Source organism: Pseudoliparis swirei, chromosome 22, assembly GCF_029220125.1.
Source record: "Pseudoliparis swirei isolate HS2019 ecotype Mariana Trench chromosome 22, NWPU_hadal_v1, whole genome shotgun sequence".
Taxonomy (NCBI): Eukaryota; Metazoa; Chordata; class Actinopteri; order Perciformes; family Liparidae; genus Pseudoliparis; species Pseudoliparis swirei.
In genome coordinates this window covers 16,095,783-16,115,576 of record NC_079409.1, presented here as the reverse complement: position 1 = coordinate 16,115,576, position 19,794 = coordinate 16,095,783, and the positions used below count along the sequence as shown (strand labels likewise).

The 19,794-nt window shown below is 42.6% G+C and overlaps 2 protein-coding genes across 3 annotated transcripts in view; both read left to right on the top strand.

The window, feature by feature from the left end:
• The first annotated feature begins 541 nt into the window (after positions 1-541).
• On the top strand, positions 542-3,623 carry LOC130213358 (tumor necrosis factor receptor superfamily member 6B-like). Its single transcript, XM_056444911.1, has 5 exons — positions 542-573; positions 1,697-2,066; positions 2,279-2,458; positions 2,577-2,658; positions 2,769-3,623. The coding sequence occupies exons 1-5, from the start codon at positions 547-549 to the stop codon at positions 2,989-2,991; spliced, it is 882 nt and encodes a 293-aa protein (XP_056300886.1). The 5' UTR covers positions 542-546; the 3' UTR covers positions 2,992-3,623.
• A 987-nt stretch (positions 3,624-4,610) lies between these two features.
• LOC130213356 (F-actin-uncapping protein LRRC16A-like) overlaps positions 4,611-19,794 on the top strand; it is a 59,297-nt gene continuing 44,113 nt past the window's right edge. For both annotated transcript variants that reach the window (XM_056444909.1, XM_056444908.1), the window contains exons 1-2: positions 4,611-4,955; positions 8,968-9,065. In XM_056444909.1, the coding sequence (XP_056300884.1) occupies positions 4,916-4,955; positions 8,968-9,065 (138 nt within the window). In that variant the 5' untranslated portion in view covers positions 4,611-4,915. The remainder of the gene's footprint in view (positions 4,956-8,967; positions 9,066-19,794) is intronic.

The following is a 19,794-nucleotide window of genomic DNA, read 5'->3' as shown; positions in this document are numbered from 1 at the left end:
TGAGGACTATTAACCTCTGTATAGGTGTGAACGTTAAAGGTCTGTCTATATATTAGTCAGACCTGCAATAATCTGGCGAGCTATAGGGTGTACCCTTAACCCAATGTCAGCTGGAATCGTCTCCAGCCCCCTGCGACCCTTGTCCTGTTGGTCTTTGTTCTGCTCCCACCATTATTAGAAGAAGAAGCCTGGGCCAGCAGGACATTTGGCTGCAATTTTAATGACCTCTGAATAAATGCCAGTATATGAGAAGCTTGTTATGGTTGTTGAGATGAGTTTCTTCTCACAGACAAGAGAGAACCAGAAACAGCCTGCTTTTGATCTCAGGTCGATCACAGACTGACAACCTTCCCTCTTTCTTTAAGCTATCGTGTTCAAAATTCTAACTCACTCTATACGTGGAAGTAATTTGACCTTTTTTAAATCACGATTATACGACTGATTATCCACAAAAAACCACAGACGCCCACAAACGCCCACACAGGTTCCGTATATATGAACACTATATAAATGACACTTATTCTTCTTTGAAACCCTCTTCAACCAATGGGTGACAAGCACATCATCAGCATGGTGAGTATTCTGTACAACGCAACAAGTTTTATGATGATTAAAAACTACAAAGACAGGGACATACATGGTGACTAGTTATGCTTTAGATTATGTCTCATGAAAATAACAATATGTGTTCAGTTTTTATGTAAATTCTGAAACTTCAAGTTGTCATTATAGCTATGTATCTTTCCTAATCTAAATGAGTGACTAGAGAAATATGTGTGGCTTTTTATTTTGTATTTGATGGAAAATTGCTTTCTTGATATAATGGATACTGGAGCAAAATGTTATCACTCTAGTTAGGTACTTGTAGCAGATGCCATACATAGTGTATATGTGTCTTATGAATGCTAGCCCTTTTTGTGTGTTTTGACATGTAGAGAGTCATTAATACTCTGAGGAAATAGTGGTTGTCTCTATGGAGAAACAAGAAAGTTACTTCTTATATTAAGGGCGACTTTGGGTCAGTGGGTAGCAGGTCCGTCTTTCAATCACGGGGTTGGAGGTCCAATCCCTGCCCTAGTCTATGTGTCCTTGAGCAAGACACTTGACCCTGAGTTGCTCCCTGTAGCTTCGTCTACGGTGTATGAATGTAACAAGGATTGTAAGTCGCTTTGGATAAAAACGTCATCTAAATGGCATGTAATAATAATATTATTGAAAACCATCTGGCAGACTTTCTTTATGTTATAAAGAGTTGTATGGCAAATACTGCTGCTGTCAAATGTTGTTTTGTACACAAATCTAGGCAGTATAAATGACATAATACGTTTATATTACATTTTACATTGCTATAATGCACCCAAAAGAGGTAAACAATTAAATAAAGTATGACCCAAATCGGCCTATGTATCAAAATTCAACTGATGTGTCAATAAGGAACTCATCTAATGTGATCTAACGTGATAGATAATACTCTATTCTCCAATGACATTCTAATATCACTGCGATTATCCTGGTTTTTATCATTGTGTATTTACTGTGTCCTTTAGGGAAAACATTTTTGCGCTAGTTGTAAAGCTATTGCTTGCATATGCAATAATTCATAGTTAATGCACTAGTTGAAGGAGTGAAAGTCCAATAAAACGCAACACGGAGGCTGCAGTAACAGTAGGCTGACTGATCATGCCCCTCTCCTCAGCTCCTCGTACCGTTGCTGCTCCTGCTCTCTGGTGTGGAATCCACTCCCACCTTTGCACACCGAGACTCTCTCACCGGGGAAGCCCTCACCTGTGACAAGTGTCCACCCGGAACGCACATGGCGACGTACTGCAGCGGCACCACGCCCACCGTGTGCGCGCGGTGCAGAGACCACCACTTCACCGAGTTGTGGAACTACCTGCCCAAGTGCCTCTACTGCAACAACCTATGCATTGAGAAGCAGGAGGTGGAGACGGAGTGCACAGCAACCAGCAACCGAGTCTGTCGGTGCAAAGACGGCTTCTACATAAGCGGGGATTCGTGCATGAGACACTTAGCTTGCGGGCCCAGACACGGTGTTCAAACTAAAGGTTTTTCACATTTTCTTGTTTTACTTTGTCATCGATTTGTGAATGTTTACAAAAAAGAAGAAGAAAAAACATTAATTCAGTAAACTATGCATTTATCATTCAATGTTCAAGAATAAACTGCTGAAATGCGCGCGACCACATGGGCTCTTCGGAGCAGCTGCGGTATTTGTAAATCATTGTAATGACCCGACATGCATTGCTCTTTTCTTTAGGTACGTCACAAACAAACACTGTTTGTGAAACTTGTTCCAATGGCCACTTCTCCACCTCATCCTCTGCGCTTGAGTCGTGCGTAAAACACCAGGAATGCGCAGGCGGACAGATTGCGCTTCTCCCCGGCTCGCTCAACCAAGATACGATGTGTGGCTCCTGTGAGGATCTTTCAAATGGCAGTGCGTACTTTTATGTAGGCCTACAGTTGATTTTAACCGTCCGGCACTTATAGTTATAATTACGTAAATGACAGCATTGTTGTCGTTCCAACTTATGCGGTATAACTTTCTTTTGCAGGTGAGACGCTCAGAACATTTTTCTCAGGATTCCTCAGTATGCACAGGATACGTGTCATCAAATTAAAGAGATTTGTTGCCAGGTTGGTCTATAGCTTCCCTCTGTGAACCCATCGTTATATCTCTGTACAACTAATCCTGTCACCTCTGAATTCACTGAATATGCTGATTACCCCTCCTCTCCCTCCAACAGGCACATTCATAAATTAGAGGATGGGACTCTCCCCAAACAGAGGGGTCCTCTCATGGATCAGATCAGAGCGTGGTTGACCCGGGCTCCCGAGGAGCAGCTGAAAACACTGCCAAAGATGCTGAAGGCTTCACAGCTCAGCTCCTTGACGGACAAACTAGAGACCATGTTCAATGAGATTAAGCAGCAGAGCTCAAACTGTACCTTACCACTCTTAGATGTTTAGACAGAGTCCATAGCACACAGCATGTCGTCACCGATGTACCTCTTGCTTGACATTTGTGTTCATTTGATAACAAGTATTTCAACATATGTGCATGTTAATTGGGAGTGCATGCAACCATGCTGTGGTTGCCTCAAAGGTCGGCCTATATATCCCTCGTATACGGACGTCATTGTTGCTACTCCTCGGTGACATGTGGTGACACATGAGAGAAACAATGGACAGCTTTACAGACAGTGATGATGACCAATTGTCCCTGAGTTGTGTTTCTTAAATGACCAGAAATAGAAAACAGAAGATCTGGAAACTAAATGAAGGATGCCATGAACAAGATGTTGAAACATGTTGTTTGTGTATTTTACACTTAGGTCAGACTAGGTTATATCGAGTAAAACGTAATTTACCTGTCAAGAGTAAACGAGAGAAGTTCCACAAGTAAAATATGCTCAATATATACTCAAATGTTGAATTATAGATAGTACATCATAGGAACTTGTATTGAATGAAACCAAGCTTTAACTGAAATAAATATCATCATAGAAATGCATGAAGTTCTGTCAAATTGCACATTATCAAACTGTAAACGTTTGCATTTCACTCTCAGCAGCTAAATAAAGTATAGCGGTATGTTGTAAGCTGTGTCTGTAATTTAACTGAATCACCACAAGGTGTCGCCATCTTCAAAATCTTCATCTTTGATCATGAATACTAAAATGTTTACAAACCGTAAGAAGTTAGATATTCATATTAATCTATAAACCCATTCACTGTTCCATAACTCACAATGCAAATGTCTCATTGGCTTGTGTGGTCTATTGGGCTATTTTTTCATGAAGAATATTTTGAAATAGTGGACAAGATATAAAAATGCTCTAAAAATATGTGTATATTTTGATTTATGTTGATATTTCTGTGGTTATAATATAAAGGCTAACGTCATGATAACACTTGCGAAATCTGCGTTGACAAGAACAATTCTTGAAATATTGTGTCAGAGGGCATTTAAAACAAAAATACATTCACAGCTGAACAGTTGATGTCATTTTCAGTTCTTCTTCTTCTTCTTCTTCTTCTTCTTCTTCTTCTTCTTCTTCTTCTTATTCTTCTTCATTTCTAATACAAAAAGAGTCTTTTGCGGAAAATTCCATAGGCTCATATTCCCAAAAATATTTAAACTCGTATTGGTTATGTCATCGTGACGTTATTATAGGCAAGTTATAGGAGGTCTGTATTTATCTTTAATTACATATGTCTATATTAAGACTTATCCATTGGGAGGAGCCTTGTGTGTGTAATGTGGCTCATGTATGCACAGCGTCATCCTTTGCTGTAACACAGGCATGGGGGACAAGGACCACCATCAGCCCCCATCAAGGGCCGCTAGAGGTCCCTGGTGCCCAGCTTGGGAACCACTATCTATTGTAGCCTGCTCATTAATATCGGGCTGACACCACCGCCCCCCGTGCCACGCCACGCCGCCCCGGCATCGCATCGGCTCCCTGAATGTCGCATCACCGAACGGGGAGGGGCTCCGGTCTCCACGATTGGCTGGCGGGCCACTGTATCCCCGACAGCTTTACGGTAGGACCACGGCGGCGAGGCTGAGCGCGTGAGCGGTGGTCTTTTCATCTCCTCCGAAGCGCACAATCGTCTGCCTTTCACCATGATTTTGAGGAGACTTTAGCGGACGTTTTCCTGACTCTTTCTTCGGCGTACAACCTGCACACAAATACACGCGGATACATTGGACCGGACACCGGGAGAGGAGCAGAGGAGCACGTAAACCGGGAGAAACGCACCGGCGGCGGTACCACCTGACACTTCTCTCTCTCTCTCGCACGCGCTCCCTGTTTTTCCTCATATTTTGAGGCTTTTTCGGTGTGCTGGCTAAACAAATTTCATCGTTTTGGATATTATCATCAGCAAAATGAGCGAAGAAGTGTCAGAGGTCCCCAAAGAGCTTCTGGGTAAGAACGGATCATTTGTAGCCATGTGTCCAGGCTGGAACAATTACTGCCTCCACCGTGCTCCTGACTCACAGTGTGCACGTGCTCTTTGGTGACGTTTGAAATGTCCTTATTGAACAGATACAATAACATAAATATGCCATTCATACAATTCAGCCATACTATTGGTGGCTGAGAGAGAGAATGGTAATGCTAGTATCTCCCACAGTGGTGATGGTCCAACCTCTTTCACCACTGGGCCAGTTTGGTTGTTAAATTCTTGTTATTATTATGATTATTATATATCTCTTACAAAAAAAATATAGTGTAAATACTTGTCCCTTTCAGACATGACTTTACACAGTATTACCAGGCGGTTCATAACAGACCTCCAGTGATGCAGTAACGCTTGGAGCTGTGTAAACATGGAGCACTGCTGTTGTTGATCACGGTGTGTTGATGTGATGTGGACTACAGCCTATATTTGGAAGAAAAGCCAGATAGTTTAGATGTCACCCCACATAACGTGCAGGTTTATTTACCCCGCAGTAACCCTGGGTCCACTCTCACACATCTGGCCTGGAGTTTTCACGGAGCCTCACTCGTCTTCCTGGCTTAGAGCCTGCCATGTTTCTTGCACTTTATTAGTACTGAGTGTGGACATACCCAAGAGTCCTGCAGCCTGTTGGGCCCAAGCTCTGAGTTTCTTTGTTTGGCAAAGTAGCTCAGATTTTAACACCTCAGTGCAATATTGAACATGCACAAGCTCTCTCTCTCTCTCTCTCTCTCTCTCTCTCACAGGCCTACGTTTTAACTGCATTTATTCCATCCCAGAATGTAGATGAGGCTTAAAGGAACATGCTTGGTCACGTCGTCACTGGTCAGACGTGCGTTCATCCACTGAGTCACACAATGTTTCAGCCACTCAGTCGATTCCACTTCTCTCTCCTCTTGTGTGGTGTCGTTTATATCCTTGTGCCCTCACACAACTATCATCCAATTGTTTTCGTGTTATCTGGCCTCTTGTTTGAGCGCTTGCAATATAAGAAGGAGCAGACACTAGAAGACAAGTGTTTCTTTTTTTAAAGATGGATGTAAGAATGTAACCCCTTACTGTTAGTGTACAGAGCAAAGTATCTCGTATTCTCTTAACCTGTTCACAAAGTCAAAACCTTTAGTTCCCCGTGAAGTAACCATAAGGTTATTAAAATCACTTCTGCTGTATGTTCTGAATCAGCTGGTTCCAGCGGTTCATTGAAGCTAAACCATTTGTACAATGAGGGAAATATTCAAACTCAAGACTCAATATGTTTTTTTTATGGCCACATCTTTTCATCAACTGGAACTACTCAATGTCGTGTTCATCAATTTATAGATATTCTCTGAGGAGTAACACACGTGTTATCATTGGACACTTTGGGATCTGAGCGCTTGAATTGATCGTATTCCATTCCCAAAGCCTCCAGAGTCTTACATTGACAGTCATCAAGTTCTCTGTCTTCACCGCTCTCTTAAAGAGTTGTCCTGATTCTGATGACTTTTCCCAACGCGGCACACTTAACAAATGAGGAATTAGGTTTGTGGTGACGCTACTGTCATGGGGCGCTGACTGGAGGAGTACATAACCAGCCGTCGTTTGCTGTTGATTTATCACCAGACAATATCACTCTTGGCATCCAGCATGTACAAGGACTTACAGCCCGATGCTGCAGATGGAAACAGAGTTAAAGTTAAAGAACAGTGGAGCAGTGGGATGTGTGTTAGCTTTAGAAGAAGACATGTTGCTGACACTCAAACGTTTCATGGAAGGAGAGAAAAATAAACGGTCTCGCAAATATATTTTAAATGAAATAAGATTTTTTTTCTTCAGACATAAGGAAAAGACATGACTCGTGTTACCCATCAGAGCTCCACAGGCAGTCGAAGCTGTTATCTCAGAGCAGCCGGCGGCGACGTGCTGAGTCCTAACAGAAGCCGTGTGTTGTCTGAACACTGAAGAGCCGTCTCGGTATGCTTACCTGCGCTTCACCTGAGACTGTGCAGGTGTTTGTTACTGCTCGGTAACTGAAACTAGTGAACAGTTTGGTCCTCATCTCTGCCGTCCTGACGGTGCTCGCTGTCGAACTTGGTCAGAACAACAAGCAGATAGTAGCTGACGTTGAATGCATTAAACTCAACTTCTTCTTTTTTTCTGTCAAGGTTTTGTAATTTCTTGTTTTTCTTTGAGAGAAATGTTGATGCTTGTTGATACTTTCTGGCTTAGTGTCACCTCTATTTGTTAGTTTGACTCAACTCGTGCTTTACCTGTTTCTATGATAACAGCCAGTGATCACCTCCCAAGCGTTTTCCATGAGCAACTCTCTGGAGCGAAGATCTCTTCTGTGACATAATAAACACAACATCAATGAATGGGGCGACCGACTTAACGGGCTTGTGAATTGTTTGCTGGAGCTTTTTACGAGGCCTTAGGTCACCCTTTTCTCCGCCTTCCACACGCATGTGACCAAGTGCACATGGGTTTACTCCCTCATTCGAACCACGGGGCCAGCGAGCTAGTAAAACGTCTACTTCTGTCACAGTTTAATGAAAGAGCAGAAAAACTGAATTCAAAGAAAAAGGATATGTGAGAGTCCGTCGGGGGCTTTTCCATTTTTTTGTCAGGCGCCAAAACCTGCCCATTCTCATTAACACACAATTTCTCATTTTTGGTGGATGCTGGTTTTAGTTTTGCAGTAATGGTGCTCATTTTCCATGGAGGACATTTCGAAAAGCTGGCAGATGAACCTAATTATTAGTTTCACTTTGATCTGAAGATGGTTTGTGGAAGCCTGTAGGTGAAGAGGATGCACGCATGCCAGCACAGATTTACACACACACACACACACACACACACTCCGTCCTCAGACACATGTGCACTGACTATATCGGCTGGTGTGTGGCGGGTGGGTGACCCAGATCTGCTCTCTAAACCAGCTCCCTGCATATACACTCAGAATATGGCTCTGTCAGGATTGATATATTCAGATGATCAAAATATTATTTTGGTTCAATTACTTCGTTTATTTGAAAATACCGAATAATGTCATTCTCATCAGCCTCTGTTGCACTTTCTTTGTGTTTTGTGCTAATTGGCAAATGTTAGCATGCTAGCATTTAGCTGAAAGCACCACCACCTCTATAGAGACTAAAGAATGCCGTCAGATTTCCGCATGTGAAATTGACTTGTAGTGGAGCAACATTTTGTTGTATTTGTATTATTTGGCTTTGCTATTCTACAAACAAAGATAATAAGACGTGAATGAGAGCTCTGTCCTACGTCGTCTCTCAAACTTCGGAGAGCCCTAATATTTGAATTCTATCAATCTGATGAAATGCAAGAAGGCGGGAACATTTGAAGATGAATGGAAAGCCGATGTGGTCCCGATGCCCCATTAGTCTTGTTGCTTGATACATGTCCAGAATGATCATCACGACTCTTTTTAAAGTAGATTCATGTTCATCTTGCTCATCTTTTTCAGTACTATCTATCATATAATAGTATATGAGGACATGCACACAGTTGTACAGTTCACTAGATTGTATATGTGTGTATTAGATGTCAGCATTGCTGGTGGCTGTTTCACATTGCAACACAGATGTGATGACATCTGACACAACGAAATCCGTTTTTGTGACGCGCAAATCAAATGAAAACTAGAAGAAATATCATTCCTCTGGTGGTGTGTTAAAATCGGACTTGATACATTTTACATCGACATATTTTTCTAATCAGTGGATATGGATAAGTATCCCCTGTGTATACACTGCTCTGTGCTCTGCTGCAGAGATCAACATGTTGAAATTCGGACACAACTTGAGCTCATGATTGAGATTGGGTCTGTGTTGAGACTCTGAAGAAGGAGCCGACAAAGTAACGGGATTGTAATGCGTGATGAACCACTTGGCAGCTTTTCTCTTTTTCTAATTCACTGTAAAACGTGCTGAGACTGAATCTCACCTTATTTTTTTACCTCCTCTCATGTTCTCTGTGTAGAGAGCGTGAGGGATGCCGTGGGGAGGAAGGTGAAGCTGTCACTGAGGAGGAGAGTCAAACTGGAGATCAAAGGAGACAAGACAGAGAACCGAGTCCTGGTGAGTCAACTCCATCTGCTTTCAAGCTACGTCTTCATGAAGTGCAGTAACTGCAGTTACATCTTTGCCCTGTCTTCTTCTCCCACGTATCTCTGCTCTTAAAATGTACAGATTTCATTAAGGAACATCAATACCTCTCTGGTTTCCATCTCTCTCGCTCTCTCTCCCCCCCCCCCCCGTCTCTCTCTCTCTCTCTCCCTCTCCCCTCTGAACTTGACAGACATTCATTATTTTACCCGTAGCAGTGAGCATCACTGCATTGCCACTCTGTCTTTTCAGGTTCAGTTCCACTTTGATTTTGTGGTAATTTCCTGCACATCAAAGGTGGAGAGATTGCGGGGAAACGATGCTGACGTCCACCCTGAACGTCTTGTTTAGTCTGAGGACCGGTCATCGTAGTAATCTTGTCACGGGAGAATTCAAAGACCCTTTGCCAAAAGCATTGAATATCTTTCAGTCCCACTGCTCACATTCAATTCAAGTTGGCTAGCATCATGAGATGCAGAGAGGTTTCTTCCAACACGGAAGGTTTTGTAACTGATTGCCGGAAAGCTTCCAAGTATCTGGGTTGTGGGTTTTCCGCTGTGGATTATATGCGTGCCAAAGTTTAAGAATCCTTTGCAAATTGAATAAGACAGTGTTGCATGAGATCCGAATAACTAATGATCCATCACAGTTTGATGAAGCAGACTCAAACATGGGAGTTAGTAAGTTAAACACTCTCAGCCACACATTTTTCATTTTTTGTGCATATATTCTGGTCTCTTCTCGAACAATAAGCAAACTGTTCTTGTTTGCAGTGTACGCATTAATAGGCAAACAATGACTGGATTAGTTTGATGCTCAATAACACTTTAAAAAGTGCTGTTTCTCAGGCAAGTTCTGGAGTTACAAGGTGCTTTAATTGCTGAAGGGTTATGTTTTTTTTTTACCCTGACCGACATCAGAGATAAAGATATCCTTTGAAAGTGTCTGAGAGTTTGTGTGTGTGTGTGTGTACTATGATTGTGTCTTCAAACTGACGGAGCTATGACACCAAAGAGTCTGATTTTGAGGCAAATTGTGGCAATCGGGAGCGAAGGGTTTTAAAGTACCGCGATCACCTGTGTGAGCTGTGTGCCACTGCTGCTGCTGACTGTGTTAAACAGTGGGCCAGACTACAATAACCTTCCACCAACACACACCTGTCTCTTTCACCTCACACAGTATCTGCCTGACGTCTCTCCCTGCAGGCCTCCCCTTAAAGTCTCTCTATCCTCCATGAAAAGTCATGCTAATACAATGAAAGCATCAGTTAAAGTTCAACGCATTGGCCCAATGCTCTAATAAGTAATTCATCCAGTTAAACCTCTAACTATGTATCCACGATGGCCCTCCGTGTGCCTATTGGCCAGGTGGAAATAGCAGCTCAGGCCGTTAACCGCTCGCCAGGGAGCAGTGTATACACTGAATGTTGAATAATGAATACTTGGTAGATCATTAAAAAAACGCTCATTGGCTGAAGTGGATTAAAAGCTAAAGACGGTTGTTTCCTCAGTAAATCCATATCTGAGCAGCATCCATAAAGTTTTGTGGTTCAATCAGAACGCGCTCCTTTGCCGTGAATGAATCTGCACAACATGTGGGGCTCTGGGTGGAAATGGCATTTAGAGTCTTTTAGTTGTACAACTCTCAGTGGAATGAGAAGCTCTGTGTGGAACCGACAAAGAAAAGAGGTTGGGGAAAAAACACACTTTTCAAAGCCAGGTGGTCTGCTTTGGGATTTGAAACCGTGTGACACTGACAGATCTATTAGCCAGAACCCATACTTTAACTTAAATATCCACACATTTGTAGTTACAGCAATGAATTTAATATGTCATTAAGGGACATTAGCAGAGACACCGAAATGATGAGCTTCACCTTCACATCTCTTGTACTCGCTAAATGATCTGTGAGCAACCGAGGTGCGAAGCAGCAGGAGAGAGAGAGCTCCCATAAGAACATTGCACTTGTCAGTTCATGTCAGCTGATCATTAACTGGAGACACATTATTAATGCTGGAATCTGGAGCCATCAGAGCGAGATGAGCACATGAGAGACCCATGTGAGGGTATTTTAATCATGAAATATCAACTTCACCATTTTCCAATGTCACAAAAGAGGAAAAGAAAATTCCACTTTCTCATGACCTATTGTAATGTTTAAGACATCGGGGAAACGCAGCAAAACAACCTATATCGATGGAAGCAGCATGAGCCTCCTAAAGCTTTCGAAATAAACTTGAATTTAACACAAATATTTTCAAACTCTTGTTTCAAAATCCAATCCCCAGCCGTCTGCCAACACAAGACACACAAAAGGTTCAGTCAGGTCCTTGGCATGAGGCTAACTCTTGATGTGGTTATGACAACAATGCCATCATGTGGGAGCTGGAAACAGAGGATATAGTGGCACACACACACACACACACACACACAATGCAAAGAAGTGGGAGTCCGTACTGAGAAGTGAGGAATGCCAGTGGAGTGGTTCTGGTATGTCATCCAGGCACAGAGCATGAGAATGACTCTGACTCTGGGAGTATCAACGCACTGCTTGACCGGACTGAACAAATAAACTAGTGTTTGTTGCTCTGCAGAGAAACACAGTTTGAGAGGCCCGATTGTACAGGAAGTGGCTCACAGTGAACACTTTTCGTCCGTGAGCGTTATCGTATCTAATGTTAGACTTGGTCATAAAAGAAGAATATATTTGCTTTTTAATTTGGGATCAGATGTTGTCATGTTGGCTGTACAGTGAAACACAGTCAAGTGTTTAGAAGAAGCACAAGCATGCTGCAACCGAGTTTGACTGATTTAAAGATCTCTACGGGTCACATGGGGGGGGCTCCTCAGCCTGTGAACAACTTTATTTTCTCACATGACAACTTTGGAAATTCAGTTGTAGCTTTAGTTTATTTGATCCTGAGCTATTTTGAGCTCAAGAGCGATCACAGATGTACTACAATCAGAGAAATAATAATTAAGTAACACTACCTCAGATATTATTTTTTGGTTTATTTAGTTGTGGCCCATTAATTAACATAAATGTAAACATGCCAGAGGCTGTTTTTATTTAAAATCACTGAACGGATGTTACTGATGGCACCACTTTCTGTTAAAAAATAATCAGGTAATTGTGTGACCATAAAGGAAAAAAAAGTGACGCATTCCACTGCCTGCTTCCTGTTTCTGAGAGTGGAACACACACCTGCAGTTTAATCTGTTGGCCTTAGACCATATTACTGTATTAAAACAACAGAATTGTCCGTTTAAACCAATTTTAATTTATGTTAAACATTGCATTGTACAAATAAAATGAATAAGATATGATAATCCTCTTAGTTCATACGTAGCGGCGACATTTCCAGGATTGCAGCAGCAACAAAACACATGTAATATATTCGTACGTGATCACACAGTGAACAGTCAGTGCGTTTACATGATGGTATAATTCGAATCATTGGCCGAAAGCATGTCATATCCGATACGATAGGTGGCGCTGTTTTCATTACAACTCGTGGTGATACAGCCATTTCCGCTTGACCTCTTCACCACCACCAACAACAACCAACAACATCAACATTTCGAGAAAGATGGCGAACAGAGAGCAAGGCGAAGCTCCATCCCTCTACTATTCTTGCATGATGTTAATAGGAGTACAGCGAATGCAAATGGCGCTATTGGCGTTGTTTGTTTGTTTTCTGCCGGCCAGGCTCCCGGCAGTGACAACTTATCGTCTCTTTGGACTTCCGGGTCACGATATTGGAGGGAGGGGGGAGGAGGGCGGCGGGATCTCAAGCATGCGCAAAGACGCAAAGTCCATTTCTTTATCCAATTCACCGTTACATGCCGCGACAGTCGAATTATCAACCGGATCGGATCGAGTTATCCAGGGGTGTTAATCGGATCGTAGTCGGACCGCACATAGTCGAACAAAGGTGTTTACATGAAACGGATAATTCGATTTCAGTCCGACTAAGCCAGTTATTCGAATGCATGTAAACACGGTCATTGAGCATCTAGCTGCTGATGCATACGTTGTACTGTAAGGCATTTCATCCAAACACACAACTGCCTCCCATCGTGATCTACTGTCTGGATTTTATGTTTTTCGTTGACATTTATTGAACTTCCTTTGCCAGTTTACTGCAGCCACATACAGGAGAGTGTTTTATGTCCTTCAGACAATGTTGTGCATCTATCTACAGTGTTTACGACACCTTTATTGAAGGGAGGAATATGGTTCTTTCCTCAAACACGCACAAGGCTCTCCCCCTTTTCCCGCGGAGCTTTGCCCCGACTGGATGTGCAGCACTACAGAGCCCGAGGAGTCTCCTAAGCACACTAAAGCTTGATGATACAGTCATCTCCCTCCTTTGAAGACGGAAGGTTTGAAGGAGGTACAGATAATATCATTAGTCCATCAAACAGACCCGGGGGCAGAGGAGGGAGGAACGGAGAGGGAGAGGAGGACGGGCAATGAGACATTCTGTACAAGGCAGAGGGGATGAGGGGCTGTAATTATACTGTATTGAAAAACACTTGCAGACAGAAATCATCATAGTGATGGAGTGTAAAGCTGGAAGAATAGGGGCAACTCGGCAAACATCAAGTCCTTTAACAGCTTAGAGCACAACGTAGTGTCACAATACAGTCGATGTTCATACAGGGGAACAGGGTCGCTAATGGCGTTGCTATCTAAAGTCATTCATGAACATATATTGTGAGAACGGCTAGACTTCGATAATGTTGTGAGAACTAGAGATCATAATGCTTTCTGTTGTCCGGCCATAACTCACGTAGCCGTGTTACTCATTCACACATCTCCCATTTAAGGCAACAACACTGGAGGGTTGGTGGGGTGTCACAACTTCCTCTTGATCTCCTGGTGTGAATCAAGGAAAGTGTGTGCGTGTGTGTGCCTGTGTGTGTGTGTGTCCTAGCCAGAGACTGTCACCAGTAGTTAACTGCTTTATTGCAACCTATTGTTTGCTTTGTCTGTGGGAGTGGCAGTAACACAGCACAAACACATCAAGCACAATTGGATTGCGAGGAGCTCTGATTTTAATCTTTTTTTTTTTTTTGGACTTTACTTTGAAGATGATGAAGAGCGGGTAGAGCCGATACCTGAATCCAGGAAGTCTCAGTCACTTGTTTGGTTTCAGAATGGCTCCCACCGCCTCAGCACACGTCCTCAGATCCCAGGGACACGTTTAAAGAGCCTCGCTTCCATCTGAGGACCGAAGCCTAACATCTTATCCAACTTGCCTTTCCTGCCCTCCCTCTCTGTCTTGTCATTAACCTCGAGGTCTATCATTAGGGGCAGTGACCCGGTTCTGTTCTCCCTGATGATCACCTGTGATGTCCTCTCACAGTCTTCTTTTTGTTGTGGCGCTAAAACCATTTCCTTAAAGGCTGCAGAGCAAGTATCCTCCACATTTTAAATTCCCTTTGATAACCGACTACGGTGTTTAGTCTTTGCTCTCGGCTGTTTAGGTTATATAGGAGGAGGTTAGGTTAAAAATAGTGCCTTCCTCTTCATAGGAGGCGGCTGTAGCTCAGTGGGGTAAGGGGGTCGTCCTGCAACCCCAAGGTCATCGGTTCGATCCCCGCTCTCCCCATTAGTTGCAAGTCGAAGTGTCCTTGAGCAAGGCACTGAACCCCCAGTTGCTTCCCGGGCGCTTCACTGCAGCCCATTGCTCCTTAATCACTAAGGATGGGTTAAATGCAGTGAACACATTTCGTTGCATGTGTACCTGTACTCTGTGCAATGACAATAGATTGAATCCAATCTATAGTGTGGCTGTAGTTTCTTTACAGAAAAGGTTTAGCTGTGAATGTATTGCAACTTTGCTATTTAAGTACTCTTATTTATACAATGGTTAATGATGAAACATTTAGTAATCTTTATGTTGTATAAAAAGGAACGTATATAAAGTTTACTTTGCGTAAAGCAATCATTATGTTATCTATTCTGTGCCCTCAAAGTCTCTTCATGCTTAATCTTTCTTTCCTTCTCTTCTTTTTTTTTCTTAAGCGGGTGTTTGGATTTTGGTACTTGTGGTTAGAGGAGAGTGACAAAGACCACATACACCTTATGCATTTAAACCTCTGCTTGGTTGATTACACACAAACACTTTAATTGAGGTTCAGCCCAAGTTCAAATAGTTATAATGTTGTTTGGCACATAATCATTGTTTCTATTAAATAGTTAACTCTGTGTTTCTGACCATATGCTGTGGTGACTATTAACATAATTGGGGGACATTCAGAGCTAACCAGGCAGAAAACAAGTCAAACAGGTCATCACTTCAGTATACACTGTACTCCAGTGAGCGTATAGTCCGCTATAGTGTGGATTTTTGTGATTTGTTAAATGGACCATGTTATACTCCTGCAATTACATAACAGAAGGCCAAATATACTGAAAAGAAGGATACATATGGCAGTGATGTTGACATCATGACTTTTCAAAATCCACATGAACCACTCTGCATTTCGGTATAATTTACTGTAGATCCACAGCACTTTTTTGATAAATTACGTAATGTTCGCCTGCAACTCCCAAAATGTCCTTCATCCAAAAGACCATTTATTCCACATTTTTATTTGAAACGAATATTTTGACTGGTGTGTTAACTGCAATGCAAATGAGTCACAGCCTCCTAAACTATCCTATGATTGGTTGCTCACTAACATAACTAAAAGTCTATTTTAAACAAAGCTCACTCCACATAAAATGCTCGTTACCTCCAGCAAACGCCACAGAGAACAAGATGGGCAAAGGAGCATCACTGATCAGCTTTAACATATATATATTCTCTTTCTAGCGCAGATAAAAAACACACAGCACTGAATCCTTCAGTACGTTAGCATGTCATTCCCTCTTGAGTTTGTAACCGATATCGTCATCCTCTCCTCACCTCAGTGAAGAGAGCCTAAACGGTGGAAATGTCTTGGAGTGTTGGATCTATAATCCTCGCTCGTCCCTGAAGTAGGCTGCTTATGGTCACACTGCACACCCCTATTCAGCCCTTTATGGCACAGCAGCAGACATGGCTGCAGCATGACCTCACTCAAAAACATTTGCAGGGTCTCTCTTTCATCAAAGCTCTCTTATCCTTCCTGGAAAAAGTCAAGAAGAGAGAGAGCCCAATGCACACAAAGCTCCACATGCGACAACGTGGCAGTGCACTGCATCGTCACAAGCTACCCGGTAGCCTTGTCACACACATGCCTCAAATAATCCTCTTGTAATACGATTTATGCATGAAATTATGATAAATCTAAATAAATCAATATCATTGACCAAACACAAAATTAAAAATAAATAAACGGAGCACTGAAGATGCAAACCCTCCCAGTGAAAGTCCAGAATGAAACGATTATTTCCAGCAATATTATAACAACACTTGACTGAACGTTGGGAAATGGATATTGATAAGATTGTGTATTTACTTTGAATGACCACCATGCATCACGTAACTTGTTACATAACGTGTGAGGCACAGGGAACACTCCCAGCGTGGCTGTTCTCATTACGAGGATGACCATGCACATTACGTCCGATAGTCTGCTCGCTCACTGTCACATTTTAGAGGATGAGCATCTATCAGTTTCCTTCGGTGTTGTATTGTTGTATTGCTCTCCACCCAGCTGAATTATAATTTATTTTTTAATAGCAAGGTTTAGCATGTTTCTAGTCCACAACACACTATAAAAGCCTCCCCGGAGAGCTATAAACCCACCACATAGCCTGGCTCCATGCTAGCACCGCCCCCAGTCATTCATCTTCATTACCTCATAGGTCAGGGTCATTGTCACTCAGACAGTCTTAAAAATATAATTGACCCCGCTTCAGGTCGTTGGCTTAATAGGTTTTGATTTTATCCTGTATTGGTTTCAACTGCTGGATCAAATGTGTAGAACAAGGTAGTGTTACTTCATGGAGCTCCTTTTGACCTCCTTTTATGTTGATGGCATCATTGAACGTCTTAGTTCGAGGTTTGTTCTTAATCTGGACATGTTTTCTACATGTGGACATGCTGAACTCCTTCTGACTGTCCCTGGTGGGTACCGGTTGGTCCTACTGTGGGACAAGTGGCTGCAGGGTGTTGTCGTGCAGTGCCCTGGTTGCTCTACAGTGGCTGTCTGCTCTCGTTGGATGTAATTGAATGAGGTTTGTAGGTCACGGACAACAGACAACAGTCCGCATTGATTGGATGATAATGATATTTGTGTCATAGTAAACGGCTAACGGAACAATCAGGCCGAATCAATGTGATGTTATCTGTCGAAACACTCCAGCCAGAGTGATACAATTAAGAATAATTCATCTCCAGACTCATTTTGGTTGCCTTTATGAGTCTTTAAAGCCGTGTTTTCAATCTTGAGGATCATTCAGACAGTGAGTTTCAATACAGATCAGAACTTTGTGGAATTCTGTGTTTTATAATGGACAGTTTGCCTCTGCTTTTGAGGAAATGTGTCAGACATTTGCCCGCACACGTGCAGCTATTTGACTTCTCAACCGGCGCTCTCATATGTTTTTACCGCTTGTTTGGTTTTTATGGTGTCCTCGCAGTCGATGTTGCACTGCTGTTTTTGTCGTTGCCTTCTGCAAATTGCTTGCTATGGAGGAAAATGGTCATAATTAGAGTATGCAGAGCTTATCGTGTTCATATCCATATACAGAGTAAATTGTAAAGGAAATGCCCCCCCCTGTTCATTGTGTTCTGGGTCTTTGTGGATTTTGACAGATCAGCAAATGTTGAACAGGCTATTGATGTTTTATGACTCTGGTGCCATAAAATATACCACATTTCACCGTTTTGCTGAAATGGGTAAAAAACAGTGCCTTCCTCTTCAATTTCTTTTCAAAATCGTTAACCTTATTATTATTTTAGTGCTTCCACTAAAGGTACTTTACCCATTCTCAGGCTTTCTGTGTTCTGATTCCTCTAAAACGCGTCGCGTCCTTCTCGAGTTCTTACAGGAAACCCACTGTTAGTTTTACATAATGTCTCCTTTTGGTTATTTTTACTTTGATTATACACAACTAATCATGAGAGGATAGAAGCTTCACTGATGGGGGGGGGGGGGGGAGGATTATCATTCATGATCTAAACTACACTAACTGTGTTTTTATCATTAAAATCAGTGTTCAGGTCTGTGTGTGTGTGTGTGTGTTCATTATTAGTGCTGACTGATGTTATCTATTGGCTCCAGAGGGAAGCAATGGGTAATGCCAACACAAGCCCTGAGCGAAATCCCCCTCCCTCCTCCTCCCTCCCTGCTCTGTCTTTGTCTCAGTCATTCCTTTCTTTGTCTCTCTCTCCCTCTCCCTCTCTCTTTGTGTGTGTGTGTGTATGTCATACCTGTGTACGTCCCTCTCTCCTTAACAAAGCACTGTGCTTCACGTTCCACTTGTTTCTGGATGTAACAACAATAATATGTCTGCTCTGTTCGTTCTGTGTTTTTTCTTCTTTTTTCTGTCTCACTTCTTCATCCCTGTGGTCCACAGCGTGATCCTATTTACCCAGAAATCTTAGCTCACCATTACATAGCTACACACACACAACGCACGCGCGCACAAACCTCCTCCCCATTGTGTGTGTGGCTGGCATGCTGATGAATGAATGAACCCTTGGGATTGTTCCTTATCTCTGTAACCTAAACACACACACCGGGTTCTCAGAGGACGCCCTGCAGGCGGACACTGTTCAAAGAGGTACCCCGCCCGATCACTCCCACCCTAGTCCAGTTTGTGAAAACCCTGACAGCTATCCAGTGTTGGAGGGCGTCCTGCCAACCTGGACTATAATCCTAATCTCAAAGCACAAATCCTAATCCCTCTGCCCGGCCCTTTGAACACTTGGTCAACCTCAGTTGTGTGAAACACATTTTGGAGGTTGACTGACGCTTGTTAGTGTGCCACAGATTCACAAGCAGCATGCAGAGATTATGCATAGACGGTAACATGTATTGAATTACTGTAATTGGTTGTACCCAATTTTGTTAAAGTTAAAGAAGGATTTCATATTCACTCGGAAGACAAACTATCAGCAGTTGAATTTTAAAGCATCCAAAGTGTTTCCAGATATTTTCATCATGATATATTCTACATTATATATGTCTCATTCATTATTCAAACATTGTGCACATCCGCTGACACTTTGTCTTCTGACTGAAAACAAAACAAGCAAGTGTAGCAATGAAAAAAGAATGGCAGTAAAGCATGAAATTTCACATCATCAGACGCCACATTTATTCATGCCTCAGCTCGCTGCAGCTGTGGTCTGATGAGAGCAGCCAATCGGATCAGTTCAGGAAGTACTACTGTCAGCCGCCTTTGTTCCCCGCCATGCTCATCCCCTGAGCTGTAAAACACATAACGATGAGCAGGGCAGTGATAAAAGGAGATTGATGCCTCTCTTAATTCTCTCCATGGCTGCGGTTGCAATGTGAGGGGGTTTTGCACTGATAAAAAAAAATGCTTTGCTCCAAAATGGGATATTCATAATAAGAAATAGGGTGGAACTTATCCTGACAAAGTGATGAGCAGCTCGTCTATCTGGAGGCACTAGAACACTGTTATGCTATTAAGCAGTGAGTGTTATGTGCTTTCTTGTCCCTGCCGTGTTCGGTAATGATTCTACTTCACACTTGCCGTGTAAGTGTGCTGCTGAAAGACCACCTCGCTGTTT

Excerpts from the sequence above, each read along its gene's own strand:
- LOC130213358 (XM_056444911.1), top strand. The coding sequence starts at position 547 with ATGGGTGACAAGCACATCATCAGCATG. Across the intron at positions 2,067-2,278 it reads ACACGGTGTTCAAACTAAAG|GTACGTCACAAACAAACACT; the intron begins GTTTTTCACATT and ends TCTTTTCTTTAG. Across the intron at positions 2,459-2,576 it reads TGAGGATCTTTCAAATGGCA|GTGAGACGCTCAGAACATTT; the intron begins GTGCGTACTTTT and ends TTTCTTTTGCAG.